Source organism: Brassica oleracea, chromosome C6, assembly GCF_000695525.1.
Source record: "Brassica oleracea var. oleracea cultivar TO1000 chromosome C6, BOL, whole genome shotgun sequence".
NCBI lineage: Eukaryota > Viridiplantae > Streptophyta > Magnoliopsida > Brassicales > Brassicaceae > Brassica > Brassica oleracea.
This window is the reverse complement of record NC_027753.1, coordinates 17,941,557-17,958,030: the sequence shown is the minus strand read 5'-3', so window position 1 is coordinate 17,958,030 and position 16,474 is coordinate 17,941,557. Positions and strand designations below refer to the sequence as shown.

At 33.9% G+C, this 16,474-nt stretch overlaps 1 protein-coding gene and 1 long non-coding RNA gene across 6 annotated transcripts; both read right to left on the bottom strand.

Moving 5' to 3' along the window:
- Positions 1-10,963: 10,963 nt before the first annotated feature.
- LOC106300765 lies at positions 10,964-12,920 on the bottom strand. Of its 2 annotated transcripts, XM_013736979.1 has the most exons (3): positions 12,620-12,920; positions 12,264-12,520; positions 10,964-11,705 (listed from the first exon to the last, which is right to left on the bottom strand). In XM_013736979.1, the coding sequence occupies exons 2-3, from the start codon at positions 12,511-12,513 to the stop codon at positions 11,107-11,109; spliced, it is 849 nt and encodes a 282-aa protein (XP_013592433.1). In that variant the 5' UTR covers positions 12,514-12,520; positions 12,620-12,920; the 3' UTR covers positions 10,964-11,106. The 2 variants fall into 2 exon arrangements, with proteins under 2 accessions (XP_013592433.1, XP_013592432.1); XM_013736978.1 differs by having other exon boundaries at positions 12,264-12,918.
- Positions 12,921-14,713: 1,793 nt separating this feature from the next.
- Positions 14,714-16,248, bottom strand: LOC106300766. 4 transcript variants are annotated; one of them, XR_001262069.1, is made up of 7 exons: positions 16,027-16,248; positions 15,777-15,878; positions 15,567-15,662; positions 15,402-15,469; positions 15,146-15,242; positions 14,993-15,050; positions 14,714-14,897 (listed from the first exon to the last, which is right to left on the bottom strand). It is a non-coding gene; the product is annotated as an uncharacterized LOC106300766 (long non-coding RNA). The 4 variants fall into 4 exon arrangements; XR_001262071.1 differs by having other exon boundaries at positions 14,714-14,888; XR_001262070.1 differs by having other exon boundaries at positions 15,146-15,237.
- Positions 16,249-16,474: the final 226 nt, after the last annotated feature.

Here is a 16,474-nt window from a genome sequence, read left to right as displayed (position 1 = left end):
ACGAGTCCTCTAGACTTCAGGGCAACTGAAGTGTTCATTACTCATTCTAGATAATTATCTCCAGAGAGATTTAGGGCAGCATAATCCGAAGGCTCAAATTTCGACATCTGAAACATATTATTAATCAGTTCAAGATGCAACCGAGTCAATAAAATCAATGCATACGGTTTCACAAGTCTCTCGACCAAACAATTAACTACTCGACCATGGTGCGAGAAAAACAAGTATGCGAGGTCTATATGATGCTTTAGGCCACACGGCCTTATAAAATTGTGATGCAACAACCCTAGAGGTCGGATTTTATATCTGAATGCAATCAAAGCATCAATCATAACAACAATCATATTCAGGCCGATTTTTAATCAATGTGAGACCAGGTCAATAATTCTTATGTTTTACTTTTCTTAAAACATTTGATATGATCAAGCAATCAGAATAATAATGCAAGTATCATCAGATCATATTAGGGTTTCAAGGCTCATTTTTTTCGGTTTGATTTTATCAATATCAAGCTTTATAAAAGAATTAAATCAGATCAATCAGTCAATTTTAGCAATTCTCTAGCATCTTGCCTTGTCAGATCACGAACAGGGAAGAAGGAGAACGTCTGGTTTACTTGATCACGTCTAGAAAGAGCTAATGTAGCAGAGCGTGACGGCGCGTCAGTGATCGGATCGACAAGCGGTTTGTAGCGTCTGATTCGACTTGGCGAGAGCTTCAATTTGATATATTGCTCGTCGTCTGGGTCCTCACGGTTTGGGGGAACGATCTCTTTGAAGTTCCGGCGGGATTAGGGTTTTGTGATATTCGGCTGAGTTTAAAGAATTTCGTGGGGGCTTAGGGTTAGAGTCTATCGTGCTGATAACGTGTTATAAAAGAGATGCTTTGTAAGGTTATTATTACTTATGACCAGAGGTCTATATTTATATAATTATTAGACCGTCTTATTTAGACCGTCTTAAGAGAAAAAGAAATCATATTCCTAATAGGAATAGGAAATAATATTTATCCTAAATACATATGGAAAAGGATAAACATCAAGTATAGATAAATGTAAACTCTTATTCGCCTAAATCACTAGCGAATGACCGGATGGATAGATGATGGACCGGACGGTTTGGACCTGATATGGGTCGATCACCACTTGGTTTATAACAATATGTATATTGTGTACATTGATAACCCAGAATATATGTTTTCTGGCCAAATAGGTTATTTTTGACAGTAAATAAAACAAATGAGTTCTTGGTTGAAACAAATTCAAGATCTTTAATTTTGAAAAGCTCAAGAGCAATGTCTATGGATTACTACATAGTACCATTGTTCTAAAACGCGGGCGAGTTGGACGTTTAATCGGCGCTGAAACGTGACTCGGCCATGGACCGTGGCGATTTGGATCTATTCGCTCAATAACTCGGGTTTTCGGAAAAAAAAATCAAAAAAATCAAATTGTGGTGTTAAAATTCATATATATTGTTAAAAATCTATTGCAATTGATCAAAAACACAAGAAAAGGAGTTTAAATGGTGATGAATCGTGAAATCAGTGGAGAGGGGCGGAAATTAAGGTTGCAGGTCGTGTATGGTGAAGAAGAAGACGAGGGCAATTAAGGTAATTCTATTATATTCTAATATATCTATATTTTATATTTAATTTAAATATAATAATAAATAAAATAATAATTAAATTAGGCCCCGCGTATACCCCGATTAATCCCGATTTTCTGGTAACTCGCTAGACCCGGGATTACCGCCCGACTAGTGTCTAGCGTAGTTCCGAACAGGGCATAGTACTAATTACTAACTAATATTATAAATTATAACATTGGACTTCTCATATCCGTAGCTCGTAGTTTCAAAACAAACAAAAACGTATAATCTATTTATATATTTAGTCATACACACAGATAAGACTAAGAGTGGAAAACATATATTAAACGGTTCTCACAACTAGTGGAGGGTCAACATCATAATTTTCTATTCAACAAAATTATTTATCTAGTTACACTTAACGGAGGAGACACCATAAACAGTAAGACAGTTCTTTATTATGAAGAAAAGTAAGAACCACAGGTGATCGAAGTACGTTATTTTAAATTCAATTATAAATTAATATATACTATTCAACTAAAAACTAAAATTCAACTATGAATTAATATATACTATATATCTTATTATTTGACACTATACTTTATTTTCTTGAAAATACGTAATTTTCTTTCAGAGAAAAATAAAATATTAAAAATTGATTATTTATAATTATTTTAAAGCATAAAAAGTATATATATATAATTTTAAAGCCAAAATATTATATATGTGTTTAAATTATTTTTATTATATTTTGAAAAGTATTTATACTTATTGAAATTATTTTTCATTTATAAAGTATTTTTAAAATAACTCTTTTTAATTATGAAAATAAATAACAATATAAAATTTTATGTAAATTTATTTTAAATTTGTACAGTAATTTGAACCACTTTTTACATGTCATACCTAGAAATTTATAGCAAATTGAATAATTAATGTTGGCACGACGGATAGTACACGCATACATAATGTGAACCCAAACCTAATTGTTCGTCCTCATCCCCAACATGAAAATGACTCATTAAATATTCATTGTTAATAAATACTAATACATGAGTGTAATTTCATCACATGACTTTTCAATAACATATATTAGGCGGATTTGAGTATTGATTGTAATACACCGATTACAAAAAGTTACACATTATAGGCTACATGATATTACTGTACAGTACGTGATATAATGGATCATTCATTTGCCTTATTTATAGGCAGATTGTTGTTTATTTATTTATATTATTTAATGTATATGATATAATATTGCTAGTGTTAAATTCATACTATTGTGTGGAATGAAGTATGGGTACGGGAAATTGCCAAATATAATATATAACTTGATTTTAAACGCAAAAGGTATATTCCAATTTGAATCAAATGCAAAATTAATCAAAAAAAACTAGTGAAATTACAAGTAGTTTTTTATGGCTAAACAAAAAACAAAATGTAAGTTTACGAATATAACCGTTGGAAGTCTTCTGGCGGCTTTGTAAGTCTTATGGGAGAAAACTCTCATATTATAGATCTTAAAAATAATTTATAAATTTTAATAAAAATACTTTGATGGGGGAAAAATTGAAATCATGTAATTATAAATATTTGTAAATGATATAAATTAAGATATAGTAAAATTGAAAAGTTTTCAACACAGATGATTGAGTGTAGTGAGTCATAGTATTCTTTGGTTTAGGGTTTGGTAACATATGTTGTAGTATTCTTTGTATATTTAGGGTTAGATTTTGGAAGCTTGACATTTTTTTTGGAAAATTAAAATTTGACCTATATGTGTTTAGTTTCATGTATATATTACACTTTCAAAGTTTATTTTAAGTTTAGTGAAGTATTTTTTTTTCTATTTATTTAGTTATTTAAGTTTATGACATAAATTTAGGGTCTAGAAGATTTCCTGGAAGTTTTCTAGACGAGTAGTATATTTAGAGGTAGAAGACTTTCAAGAAGTCATCTAATAGAAGACTTTCCTGAAAGTCTTCTGAATCGAAAATATTTAACCTAAATATAAATTTTTGTCCCCATATATAAAAAAAATGTACACATTCTCTCTCTTCTTCTCAAATGGCTGCAACAAAAAATGTAATGATTATCACTAAAACTCTCCAACTTCTCTCTAATCTTTTTGAACTTGAAAACATCAAATTTATATGAATTTTTCATTTCTTTGTTTCATCTCACTAATTTATCTTGTTTTTGCAGATTTTTTATTACATGGTTCTCATCTTACACTCCTTTAAAGGGTTATCTATAAATTTTGGATATCTATTTTTGTGTTATATAAAGGTAGATATATCTAATATTTCACTCATTTTCTCATTTTGAATCCATTTGAACGTTTTTGGATATACATGTTTTTCAGATCTCGATTTGGATATGCAGGTTTTTCAGATCTGGATCAGATTTTAGAAGACTTCCCAGAACTCTTCTAAGAAGTCTTCTTAAATATTATGCGCCAGAAGACTTCTTCGTAGTCTTCTTCCTGGAAGTCTTTTGACGGAGTCTTCTTCCATGTCTCCTCTTTCATAAAAGATCTGAGCGTTTTGGTAAATTTTCATGTCTGATTTATTTTTCATTTGGTAACCATTTGTCAATTTGAACTTAAAAACACCAAATTTTTTATCAATTTTTTCATTTTTTTTTTGTCTCATATCTTTCTCACTAATTTATCTTGTTTTTTGCAGATTTTTTATCACATGATTCTCATATTCCACTCATTTTCTTTATTTTTAAGTCATTAAAACGTTTTTGGATATGCAGGTTTTTCAGATCTAGGTTTGGATATGCATGTTTTTCAGATTTGGATCCCACTCTGGAAGACTTCTGGGAAGTTTTCTCGAAAGTCTTTTAAATATAATGCACCCGAAGACTTTCAGGAAGTCTTCTGACTTCATGGAAGACTTCTAACAGAGTCTTCTCTCATGTCTCATTTTTCATAACATATTTAAGCGTTTTGGTAAGTCTCCATATCTGATTTTTCTTCATTAGGTAACCTCTTGTTGCATAAAGCTCTTATCTTTTTGCCAAACTAAAACTCTCCAACCTCTTTCTAATCTCTTTGAACTTGAAAACACCAAACTTTATATCAATTTTTTATTTTTTGTCACGTGTCTTTCTCACTAATTATTTTGTTCTTGCAGGTTTTTTATTACATGGTTCTCATATTCCACTCCTTTAAAGGTAGATCTATAAATGCCAGCCATATGACGGAGAGTATGAACGGATCGGTTCCAAAGGTGAAGCATTTCTGAAATAACGCCTTTTGAAAACACGAGAGAATAAAGTGTTTGGCTTCTCTACCAGACGCCAAAACTGCTTACCAAGCATCGTTGTATTAAAATCAGTGATGTCTTTAAATCCCAAACCGCCCTTGTCCTTGTCTACACATACCTTGTCCCATGATTTCCAATGCATACCCCTTGTACTTCCCCCTGGACTCCACCAGAATTGTGAGACCACGCTCGTCAATTTTTTCACAGTTGCCTTAGGTAATCGATAGCAAGACATTGTATGATTTGGTAAAGCCGTGATCACTGATTTAATGATCACTTTCTTTCCGCCTTTTGTGAAAAATTTGAAAGTCCACCCATTAACTATATTTTTTAATCTATCTTGGACAAAGCTAAAAACTTGGATATTTGAACCCCCCCCCCCCCAAGTTTTCTGGTAAACCAAGGTAGGATCCCATTCCTCCAAGATTCTGAATGCCCAAAATATCCCTTAATTCCTGTCTGACGGGTTCGTCGATCTTATGTCCAAATTGAATTGAAGACTTATCAAAATTTATTAGCTGCCCTGAAACTACTTCATATTCATTTAAAATCCTGAGAATAGTTTGACACTCTTCCTTTTGAGCTTTGCAGAAGAAAAGATTATCATCCGCAAAAAGCAAATGAGATATCGGTGGACAAGCTCTAGCCACTTTCATTCCTGTTAATTGTTTCCCTCTCTCTGCCTTTTTTATATTTGTAATCAACGCCTCAGTGCAGGGAATAAATAAATATGACGATAAAGGATCTCCTTGACGTAAGCCTCTATTTGGAACAATGAGGCCACATGGTTGACCATTTATAAGAACTCGATACTGAACCGAGGAAATACATTCCATCATCAATTTGATCCAATGAAGATCAAATCCCATTTTCTGCAGTAAGGCCCTAATAAAGTCCCATTCCACCCTATCGTACGCTTTGCTCATGTCCGTTTTAATTGCCATATACTTTCCTTGACATGCTTTATTGGTCCGTAGTCCGTGAAACATTTCCTGAGCGATGAGAATATTATCCGAGATTAACCTTCCTGCCACGAATGCCGATTGAGTTTCAGATATAAGTAAGGGAAGATAAATTTTCAACCGCTGACACAAAACCTTCGAAATAATTTTATATCCCACATTACATAGACTAATTCTGCTCCGTCATTCTTGTGGGTCTCTCCGTCTTTGGGATCATACAAATATTAGTAATATTTAATCTTGCATCCATTTCTCCCGAAACCAAAAAATTGTTGACCATTTCAACCAAATCATTCTTAATAATATGCCAGGAGTGTTGGAAAAAAGGGCGGTCATGCCGTCCGGTCCTGGTGCCTTTTCGGGATACATCATAAACAAAGTCTCTCTGACCTCCTCCTATGTCGCTAGCCTCAATAATCGTTGATTCATGTAAGGAGTAATTCCAGGTGTAACCTCTGCCAGAAAACTATCAAATTCCGATGGGGAGGTTGTACTAAAAAGATTTTCGAAATAATCTATTGCCACCTTTTCCACACCATTATCCTCTGTAATTCAATTCCCATCAACATCATGTAAATCCACAATCCTATTACGAACCCGTCTTTGCTTAGTTAAAGCGTGATAAAATTTTGTGTTAAGATCCCCAGATAAGTACCACATATTCATACTTTTCTGATGCCATTATTCTTCTTCATCCTTATATGCCTCTTATAATTTCCTAGACACCTCCAAAATATCCTCTTGTGACCTGGTATTATCTGTTTGTACTTCTTTCAGTGCTTGTTGTAACTCATTTATTTTTTCTTTCCCATAAGGTGGATTATTTTTCCGCCATTTAGCAATTTCATGGCGACAATTGCTAATTTTTTCAACAATACCCTATGTTCTCCCTTCCACTCCTCCTTCGTTGGAGTCTGCCCAACCCATTGTAATCGAAAAAAGTAGGCCCTCTTGTCCAATCCATCTCTTATCGAACCGAAATTATCCTTTCCTCCTGGGAACTTTGTCGTCTAGATAAGCCACCACCGGTCGATGATCAGAGGCCACCATCCCCAGATACTCTGTAAAAGAGCAAGGAAATAACGTATGCCACTCTTCATTTGCTAAAGCGCGATCCAAACGACAGCGGACAATCACTACCCCTTTCCCTTTTTCTCTTCGCCCTTGGCATGACAATTTATTTTCCCGAGCCAAAAATTCCAATAAACCACTATTTTGTATCATATTATTAAATGGAATAAATGAATCCGCACTCCAAATAGATCCTCCGTCTTTTTCATGATTTCCACGAATCTCATTTAGATCACCAATAATGAACCAAGGTTCGGATCTCGTAAGACCATATCTAGTTAAGCGCTCCCATACTTGTTCCCTCATTTCTTGAACTGGGTCCCCATATACAAAAGTAAGATACCCCTTCTTGCCTAGAGCCTCTGCTTCCACATCAATCATTCGGTTACTAGAATATAATACCTTCACCTGATACTCATTATTGTAAAAAAGTGCTAATCCTCCACTTCTTCCCACTGGATCCACTATGACCAAATTATCATAACCAAAGTGCGCCTGAAACTTTAGGACCAACTCTGATTCTTGCTTTGTTTCTGATAAAAATAGAAAGTCCGGTTTATGTTTATGTCTTATCTCGCTTAAATAACTTATAGTCCACTTACTGCCCATTCCTCGGCAATTCCAACTTAATATCCTCATATAAAAAATTTGTTCTTCATTCGCTCCGAAGAGCTAAATCGTCGGATGTAATGGTACCCTATTTTCACACTCCACCTAATATCCTTCATTTGTGCCCTGAACCATTGCACTTTATTCCAAGAAAACTTTAAAAATTCATTTTCCCAAATTTACCATTTACAGAGAACACATAACGTACAAGAAACAAACACAAAGGAAAAAACTTAGCCCTTGCTACTATCAACAAAATTAGGACAAGACGAATCTTTACACTAATCTGAACATTAAAACCACATGACCTCCAATCCAAACAACCTCGTATCCCAAAACGTGATCTTTGAAATAAGTCAAACTCTATAGGACACCACAACTCCATCAATATAATCACAAACAAACCAGTTACACCACTCAAATCATTTGTTATTTTTGCTACAATTGAAAACCGTGAACTCTCTGTCTCCCTCCATCCATATAACTCATCCCAAAAACCTCTGCTCCTTGAAGTTTGATGACTTTGAATCAAGGATCTCAGACTTGAATTCCTTGGTAATATGTCGATCACCCTACGAGCTATGAAGCTCCCCGCTTCACCCGTCTCCATTTTGTTACCCCTCTTGCGCGCCATTTCTATGTTCACATCTCCTTCCGCTCTCTGTGATTGGTTTAATGAGATCAACCAGAGAGCTCGCTCCCGTATTACCAGCTCTACCAGCCCATTCCAAAACCTCGTACATATAAGCGTCAAGAGTAGTGCCAAGCCCTGTAATTCCCTGGCAGCTCTTGTATCATCACGATACACCAGACAGTCTTCCTGCCTCTTTATACTTGCAGCATCTCCTGCCCCATTCTGAAATAACCGTCCCCTATGCCTACAATAGTTAAGGTGACAAGTAATAGAGACCATTTCACCAAGAATCCATAATATCCAAAAATTATGAGAAAGATAAACGTGGGAGTTTAAACATATGTCTATGTTCCAATGCCACAACCCACAAGTCAAATCAGAATCAATAGTTGACCCAGTTATCCAAATTTCACGCAAAATATCTCTCAAGCAAGCTACAAGATAAAAATGTCTACACATAGGCCATGTTCGTTTACGTGTCGCGCGACCTGCGACCTGCGACCTGCGACTAAGATTACGTTCGTTTACGTGTCGCGCGACTTGCGACTTGCGACCTGCGACTAAACGTGCGACCTGCGACTAAAACAATGTTCGTTTACGTGTCGCGCGACCTGCGACCAGTCGCGCGATCAAAATTTTCTTAATTTTTAGTCGCTGTTTTTTCGGGCGACTTAAATGGGAACCCGCGACTGGTCGCGCGATCAGTCGCGCGACATCAAAACGAACAACAACCTGCGACTTGCGACTTGCGACCAATCGCAGGTCGCATGTTACGCGACAGATTGCTACACTACCTAACCATCTTTGCCTCTCACTAATGCCTTCCAGAAATGGCTTGTCCGTGTAGCTGAAGTAGCTGCAACATAGATTGATATGTGGTTGGTTTGAAGAGACCCACCACAGCCCTTGATCAAAATCTCCATCCCCTCACATATTTGCCTTGATGATGACGAAAATCGAGATCCCAACTCCAATTATCATAATCATCCTTAATCTCCCCTCTATCCCCTTTCCTTTTACTGCACCAAGCCATCGGGAAATTGAAATCAGTCTCTCAGCAGATCCGATTCTCATACCTCGAATATCCTTTGATTGAAACATGATTGGTCTTTGATCCCTCAAACTGATTCGATAGAGATCCCCCATCAGCCCCCAATATCCTTTGAATCCTAACTTTCCTTTACGGTTAAGATCTTTCCCCAGATCTGACCGAATCTTCCTACCGAAAACCCCATACCCCCTCCGTATCCCTTCGAAACTCTCCAAATAATAATGATCGATCCGATGAGAATCTCCTACGCCCGATCGATTCCCCGGATCCCAATTTCGAATCTCCATAGAACCCTAGAAATTGATCGCCATCGCCGTCGCTAGAACTCATAATTTCAATTAAAAAAAAATGATGTAGTTTGTTTACATAAGTAATGAGATATGAAGAGTAAAAATCGAAACTTTGGTGCATTAAGAGCTTCAAATTGGTTGTTCATGGTGGGTTGATATATTGATGGCAATAGAATTATCGTAAATACTTGATGAAAATGAAAATGATCAATAAAACACTTATTTAAAAAAGAAAAAGATAATGACATTTTTTTAAATAATTCGGTTAGTTTTACGTTTGACTTTTTATTTTGAGTCATATTAAGAAAAAGCCCTAAATAAAACGCGCGCACAGAACGCGACTCCAACCTAATCTCCGGTCCTCATCTCTAACGTATCCCCTATATATTATTTGTGAAACATTACAACTTCTTTTTGTAGCCACATGTCATCACTAGGATGATTCTTAGAATTATTAGAGAAATAGGTTGGTCCATCTAATTATATAATAAGTTTTTTATTAAACTAACCATAAATTCATTATTAATATAATTTATTATTTCCTTAAATAAAGATTACGGAATTGCCTAATGTTGATAAAGTATATATGACAATTAATGATTTTGAATGATAAAAATCTGATAAAAAAATGTATCTTCTATCAAATTTGTTTAATTTAAAACTATTAAAATAATATTGAATAAATAAATATTTTAGTTTCAAAATTTACTTTGAATAATTTTTTTTTGATAAAAGTTTTGAACTAACATTGATAAATTTTTTTAAATTATCAATTACTAATATTATTAATCCCACAATAAAAATTTTGTTATCAGTAATTTAAAATTTTTGCTATTAAAAATACACATGATAAAAAAAAACATATGTGTAGAAAGCATCATTTTTAAAAAAAATAAAAAAATAAAATAGACATTAATATTAAAAATAAGGCCGCCACGTGGCGTGGGGCTCGCTGAACAGTGACGACTCGGGTTCATACAGAAGGAGCGTGGCGAGACAGGATCATTACTGTAGCATATTATAATATATTTTTTTCTGGGGAAGCGTGTGAACTCCACCCACGAACCTCCAATGCTGGTGCTCTTAGATCCAGGATCTATAAGAGGTTGTGCCGTCTCCTCGACCTCGGGAACAAGGATAGCCTTGTTTTCCTCTTTGCGAGATACAACATGAGTTGCAATGATAAGATGGTTCTCAATTAAATCACACTAAGAAATGAATGTCAGTTTTCAATTTTATTTAAAAAAATGTTTGGATTAATAAAATTGATTTATACGTTCGCACCAATTTAATTATATATGTAATAGTTATTGACTTTTAATTATTCAATATATATTTATTATTTCATAATATGTAAAAACATATAATAAATAAAATAATTTATATATATAATGTTTATTCAGCGCAAAAAGCACGGATTTTAACCTAGTTTATATTAAAGGTAGATAGGTACAAACTAAACGGTTACGATAGGTAGGCTGCATCATAAATTCATTAGATGTTGACATTCATATACGTCCAACACGATTATTAACTTTTTCCAAAATGTTTTCTTAAAGAAAAACACTCTAATATCATAACATACATATCAAATGTACGACTTAGATAATAAATATTATTAATCATGCACATGATATACCAGCGACTCGACTCGCCGGGAATCTCTCGGACACGGTTTTCCTAACAAGAGAGTTATTCTCCGGGCCCACTTCTTTCTCTGTTGACTCTGGAATGGTGGTCAACGATCCTGACTTGTCATAAACGACGTAGTATCGATCTCTATCGCCGACGCCGCCGTGACCGGCCCCTTTGTGGACCGGCGAAGGAGGAGTGCTTGAGGACAGAGTTTGGTGATGTTTTGGTCTGAACACTGATTTCAAGAATCTCTGAAGAGAACGAGAGATCTTGTTCGAATGTTTCTTGTTTCCGGAGGAGGAACAAGAAGTAACCGGCGGAGGAGGAAGAGGAGATTCCGGCGAGAGCGAGTTAAGAAGAGGTAGACGGCGGTCGGGGAGGTGAGACATGGACATAGTTCTGGCGGAGGAAGCAGATATAGCTGAGTCGAGTTGCCGTTTGAACGAGTTGAGCTCGAAAGAGTCGTAGAGAGAGCTACCACAGTCCCACACGTGTGAACTAGCCTTCTTGTGTTTCATGTTATTATTCCCTTTCTTCTTCTCTTCTTGCTTTTGGGTGTTTTCTGCGTTCTGGCTCGAATCTCTGTCTGCAAATATGTGAGCTCATAAAACGGCATATATATATGGGCTTATTACACAAACACGTATGTATTCCAGAACAATATAATAAATTAATGACTGATTAAGCTATATGATCTATGTGTACACAATCATTTCGTAATATATAAATTTAATGAGACAAATTAGGAAAGCGAAACAAAAGTTGAAAAATTGCCAAAATTTATAAATTTCGTAAGTATTTAAAACAACAATTCCTTTTTTTTTTGTGCACGTAAAACAACAATTCCTAAAATTTGGTAAAAAAAATAGGCTTTCATATTTATGCCCAAAATTGTTATGTGAATTTAATTTTGATGGTTCTATATATATAGCTTAATGAAGAAAAAAAACATAAACATAGAAACACAAAATTTCCCCCTAATATATATATCTAAGGTTCTGTTAGCAATTGTAAGACAACATATTCAATAAAGTTTTTTTTTTTATTGCCTAAAATTTTGATATGTATATGACTTTGTTCCATGTATGAATTAGTGAAACGAGGATAAAAGATAAACTGAAGGAACAAAAGATTGGTAACTTACCATTTTCCAACTTTTTTATCCTTTCAAGCGATGATGATCTTGAGTCACTTTTAGATAGATCTTGTTTTGTTTCATCTGAGTTTTGTCTTAAACCCTCCTCCATGGTCGTCATAGTTTCTTGTTCTTTAGTAATCTCTTCATCTGCAGCTTGACCAATCAGCACACACTCTTTCATCTTCTTCATATCATCTTCCACTTTAGTTGCTATAAGCTCTGACTCTAAGGCTTTTGGTTTGACTTTGATCTCCATCTTTATACTTGTCGTGCCAAACAGAAGAAAATAAACGCAGATAGATCTACCCCAAATCTTTTAAGTTTACAATAATAACTATGGAAAATAGAAACCTCTGAATTACCTTTGGGTGGCTGTTACATAATACAGATTGAGTGAGATAGAGAGAGGAAAACCAAAAGGAAAGTGGGTGCTTATAGGTGCTGAATAATGAATGATATTTATGAGCTTCACAGTCTGTTTATCTCTTTACATGAAGATATTGAAGATGGTGATTTTTAATTAAAGACCAACTCACACGATATGAAGTTCTTAGTTGGGAATATGCTAATTTTCTCTATGTTTTGGCATATAAGTTTTGGAATTTTTACCCTATTTTCACAAAGTTGCGGTTAATCCTAAAAAGCTGTTTACATAAATTACATGAATTCTTCAGGTTCAGATCTATTAATGCTGAAATTTATCCAACTGATTGAACTGACCGTAATTTCGAAGGTCAGAAAATTTAACCCATTTTTATTTTAATTAAGAGTAATTGAAAGATAAATTTGACTCTCAAGCTCGACTATGAATGGATGATTAAAAAATCAGTAAATGATGACGAAAGTGAGAACGAGATCATACATCTTTACGCGTGTCCGAGTTTCATGGAATTTTCACGTGGATATAGTATGATCGATATCTACTATATTACTTGATTATCTTTTTTTCTTCTAACACATCACCTGATGATCATAACTTCTTTAGTATATAGCCCTAATTTATGAAATTCTGGCTTATTCTTTATAATCATACCTTTCATTGATAACTTCTTAGCTGTTTATTTACTTTTACGCAATATATATGTTTGTAGTATAACTATATATAATGTTCCAATAATAACGAAAACGTGTAACAAGAAAACCGGTCTAATTACCAAGCAAAACAAAACGAGTTAGGTTCTTCTACGTTGACTATTCGTCCTCAATCCTATCACGTAAACCTTAGACATATTTCATAATACTAAAATACTAATACATCATATATAAATAATTTACTAGTTCATATGTACCCACGTATACTGATTATATGATAAATATTCATTGCAAATGGCCGAAAAGATAGTAGCGTAGACGAGGATCCGATTGACAATGACTGTATCATAAAAAATTTTGTCGTAGAAAAAAGTCCGTAGAGTTTTTTGGCGTGGATTTAGATTTTATTGCTGTATAATTTTATGGAAATCAGTAAACAATTGATTTGAATATTTGGTTCTGCAGAGCACTTGTACAGCTGTAGATTATTTAAAGAGCTGTGATTTTAAAAAAAAATTTAAACTTTAATTGCTCTGAATTTGGTGCCGTAGAAATAAATAGGACCGTGGAAATCACCTAGGGCAACAACCAATATTAAATAAATACTCTCACAGTAGATTATTCATAGGACTCACCGCGTGGCCCTCACTAGTTCCCTACTTTATAAGCAACTTTAAGATACAGTTGGTTGCATAACTAATGCGCTAACATATTAAAAAAAACTTATTCGTTGTTATTTTGCTTATTTCATTCAAGATAAGTTGAGACAGTGTCGACTCCGGATCTAATCTATTAAAATGGAGTCTCAATTTTTATTTATTTATTTATAAAAATTGTTTTTAAATTTTGGATCCTTTCAAGTTTGTTAGTGTGTTGCGTATATTTTGGATCTTTACAAATTTGTTACAATTATATTTTTACACGCGACCTAATTAATAGAACCAGATTACTTAAATTAAACCAATTCTAATCTCCTAAAACCATCTGAAATTAAACTAACTAAACCGAAAGGTTATTAACTATTAGAATAAACATAGGATAACTCTAATTGGACTTCATGTTAATATACATGATCGCCTTTGCTTCTCTTCAGATCACTACATGTCACAGAAAAAAATCAAATTATTTCATATTTTGTTTATCTTTAACCATACGAAACATTCCTACAAATAAAAAATTCTAATTATGAACACAATATTGTCTTCATATAAGCTTTAATCATAAAGAGTTTAGATCATGTTCACCATTTACGTTACATATGTTTTGTTTTTTTATCTATTAAAGCAGAAGATACACTTCAAGATTTCCGTTCGTATTTCTTTTGTAATTTCAATTAGTTAAATATCTATTAATTATTTACATCCTAATTATCTGAGTCAAATAAGTCTTACGATTCAAACAACTAATAACTTAAAGCCATCTTCAAGACATAACACTTAAATAATATAACTATCATGTAAGATACGTATTTGTGAAATTTACATGCAAGGTAATTATATCAACCAGATTTTAACTTGGTATGTTAAAGTTTGGGACTTTGATTTATACCTCCACACGATATCCACTTTCCATCAGTTTCCTTACTTGCTTTGCTTTAAACTGCAAGTCCTTTGCATCCAGAAGAGAAAAAGAAAATTTTCTTTGTAGGTTTAATCATTAACCCAGAGAAGATAAAGAAACATATAAAGCATTTCAAGAGAAACCTTAAACTTTTGGAGTAAATCGGATTTCTTTTGACTTCTGGTCGAATGGGTACTTCAGCTTTAATAGAACAAGGCATCAAAACAATAAACTCAAAATGCAAATACAAAAAAAAACTGGAGAATTTGAAGTATGAGTAGGCCATGATCACTGACCTTGGCCTTAGGATGCTCCTTTCCTACTTGAGCCTTTTTGTACTTCTCATTGGCGTAGTTTGCAATTTAACACCTGGTGGGTTAGCATCTCTCTGGACTTACAAGACAAAGAAGAATACAAACAGATTAGAACTATATTAAGAGATATACCTCACCTCAAGAGAGACATTTGTAGACTATAGGATACAAATCAAGACAGATCTGTAATCATCAGAAACAACTTCTAGAATTACTAATATTTAAATTAACATATCACCTCAACTAAGTCATGCTTGAGCTCCTTAGCCCATCTGAGAGCTTCCGTCAGTGATACAATGCAGTATCCTGCACAACGAACAAACAATTTAAATTAACATATTAACTCAACTGAGTTAATGTAAGATACATATTTATGAAATTTATATACAAGGTAATTACATACCTTTAACTCGGTTCTTTAATGAAGTCTTCGTATTGGTAAAATTTGCTTCTAATCTCTTGGACGGGCTATTGCCTTATTATAGCTGAATCAAGGAATCTGCAGAGTTATTTTACCCTTTTGTTAGACTTAGTAGATTAGATACAATAGTAAAACTAAACATCTGTCAAGTTAATCTTGAATTCAAAGTAACTAAAATCTGAAGAACATAACCTTTGTTGTTAGACTGTCTTGATGAGTTTTCCTTTCGTTGCAAAATCGGAAATTGATATAGTTTTTTCTTCTTTTGAACCTCTTCGTTTGTCATGACTCGATCTACAAATCAATACAGTTAAGCTTAAGAGCGATCTTACTAAATATGTATATCTTATATGAAACAAGGATGAAAGAAACCAATTACTTTGATTTTTGAAAACGTGTATTGAGTATACAGATTATAAGACTTAGGGTTGAAGATTATTACCTTGAATTTTACGGAGGTCGACATAGCAAACCGCATGCATATGTTGAGAAACATTCGTGACAATCAATCTCAACTGATTTCGTCGTTAACTTTTTTTGATTGATACAATGGAAGAAGAGAGAGAGACGAAGAAGTCGTAAAGTTTATCAGCTTTTCACCGACAACGAATGGCTAAAAGTTCTTCACTTTTTTTTGTTACTTCCCGGGAAAAATCTATTGTACTATTGCAAAAGTGGTATTCCTGCCGTACAAGCCTATTTTTTCTAGTACATGTCTTTCTTGGTTTAATCATCCGATTATATTGGACCTGTGCCATCCATAAACACAATTTTTTTGATTGAGTTTATAGATTAATGGATCTTAACAATTTAAAGCCCATACTATTTTCTGGGCCTATTATTTTTTTCAAAAACAAACTTAGATAAAAACCTATTAAATGTATTTTTAA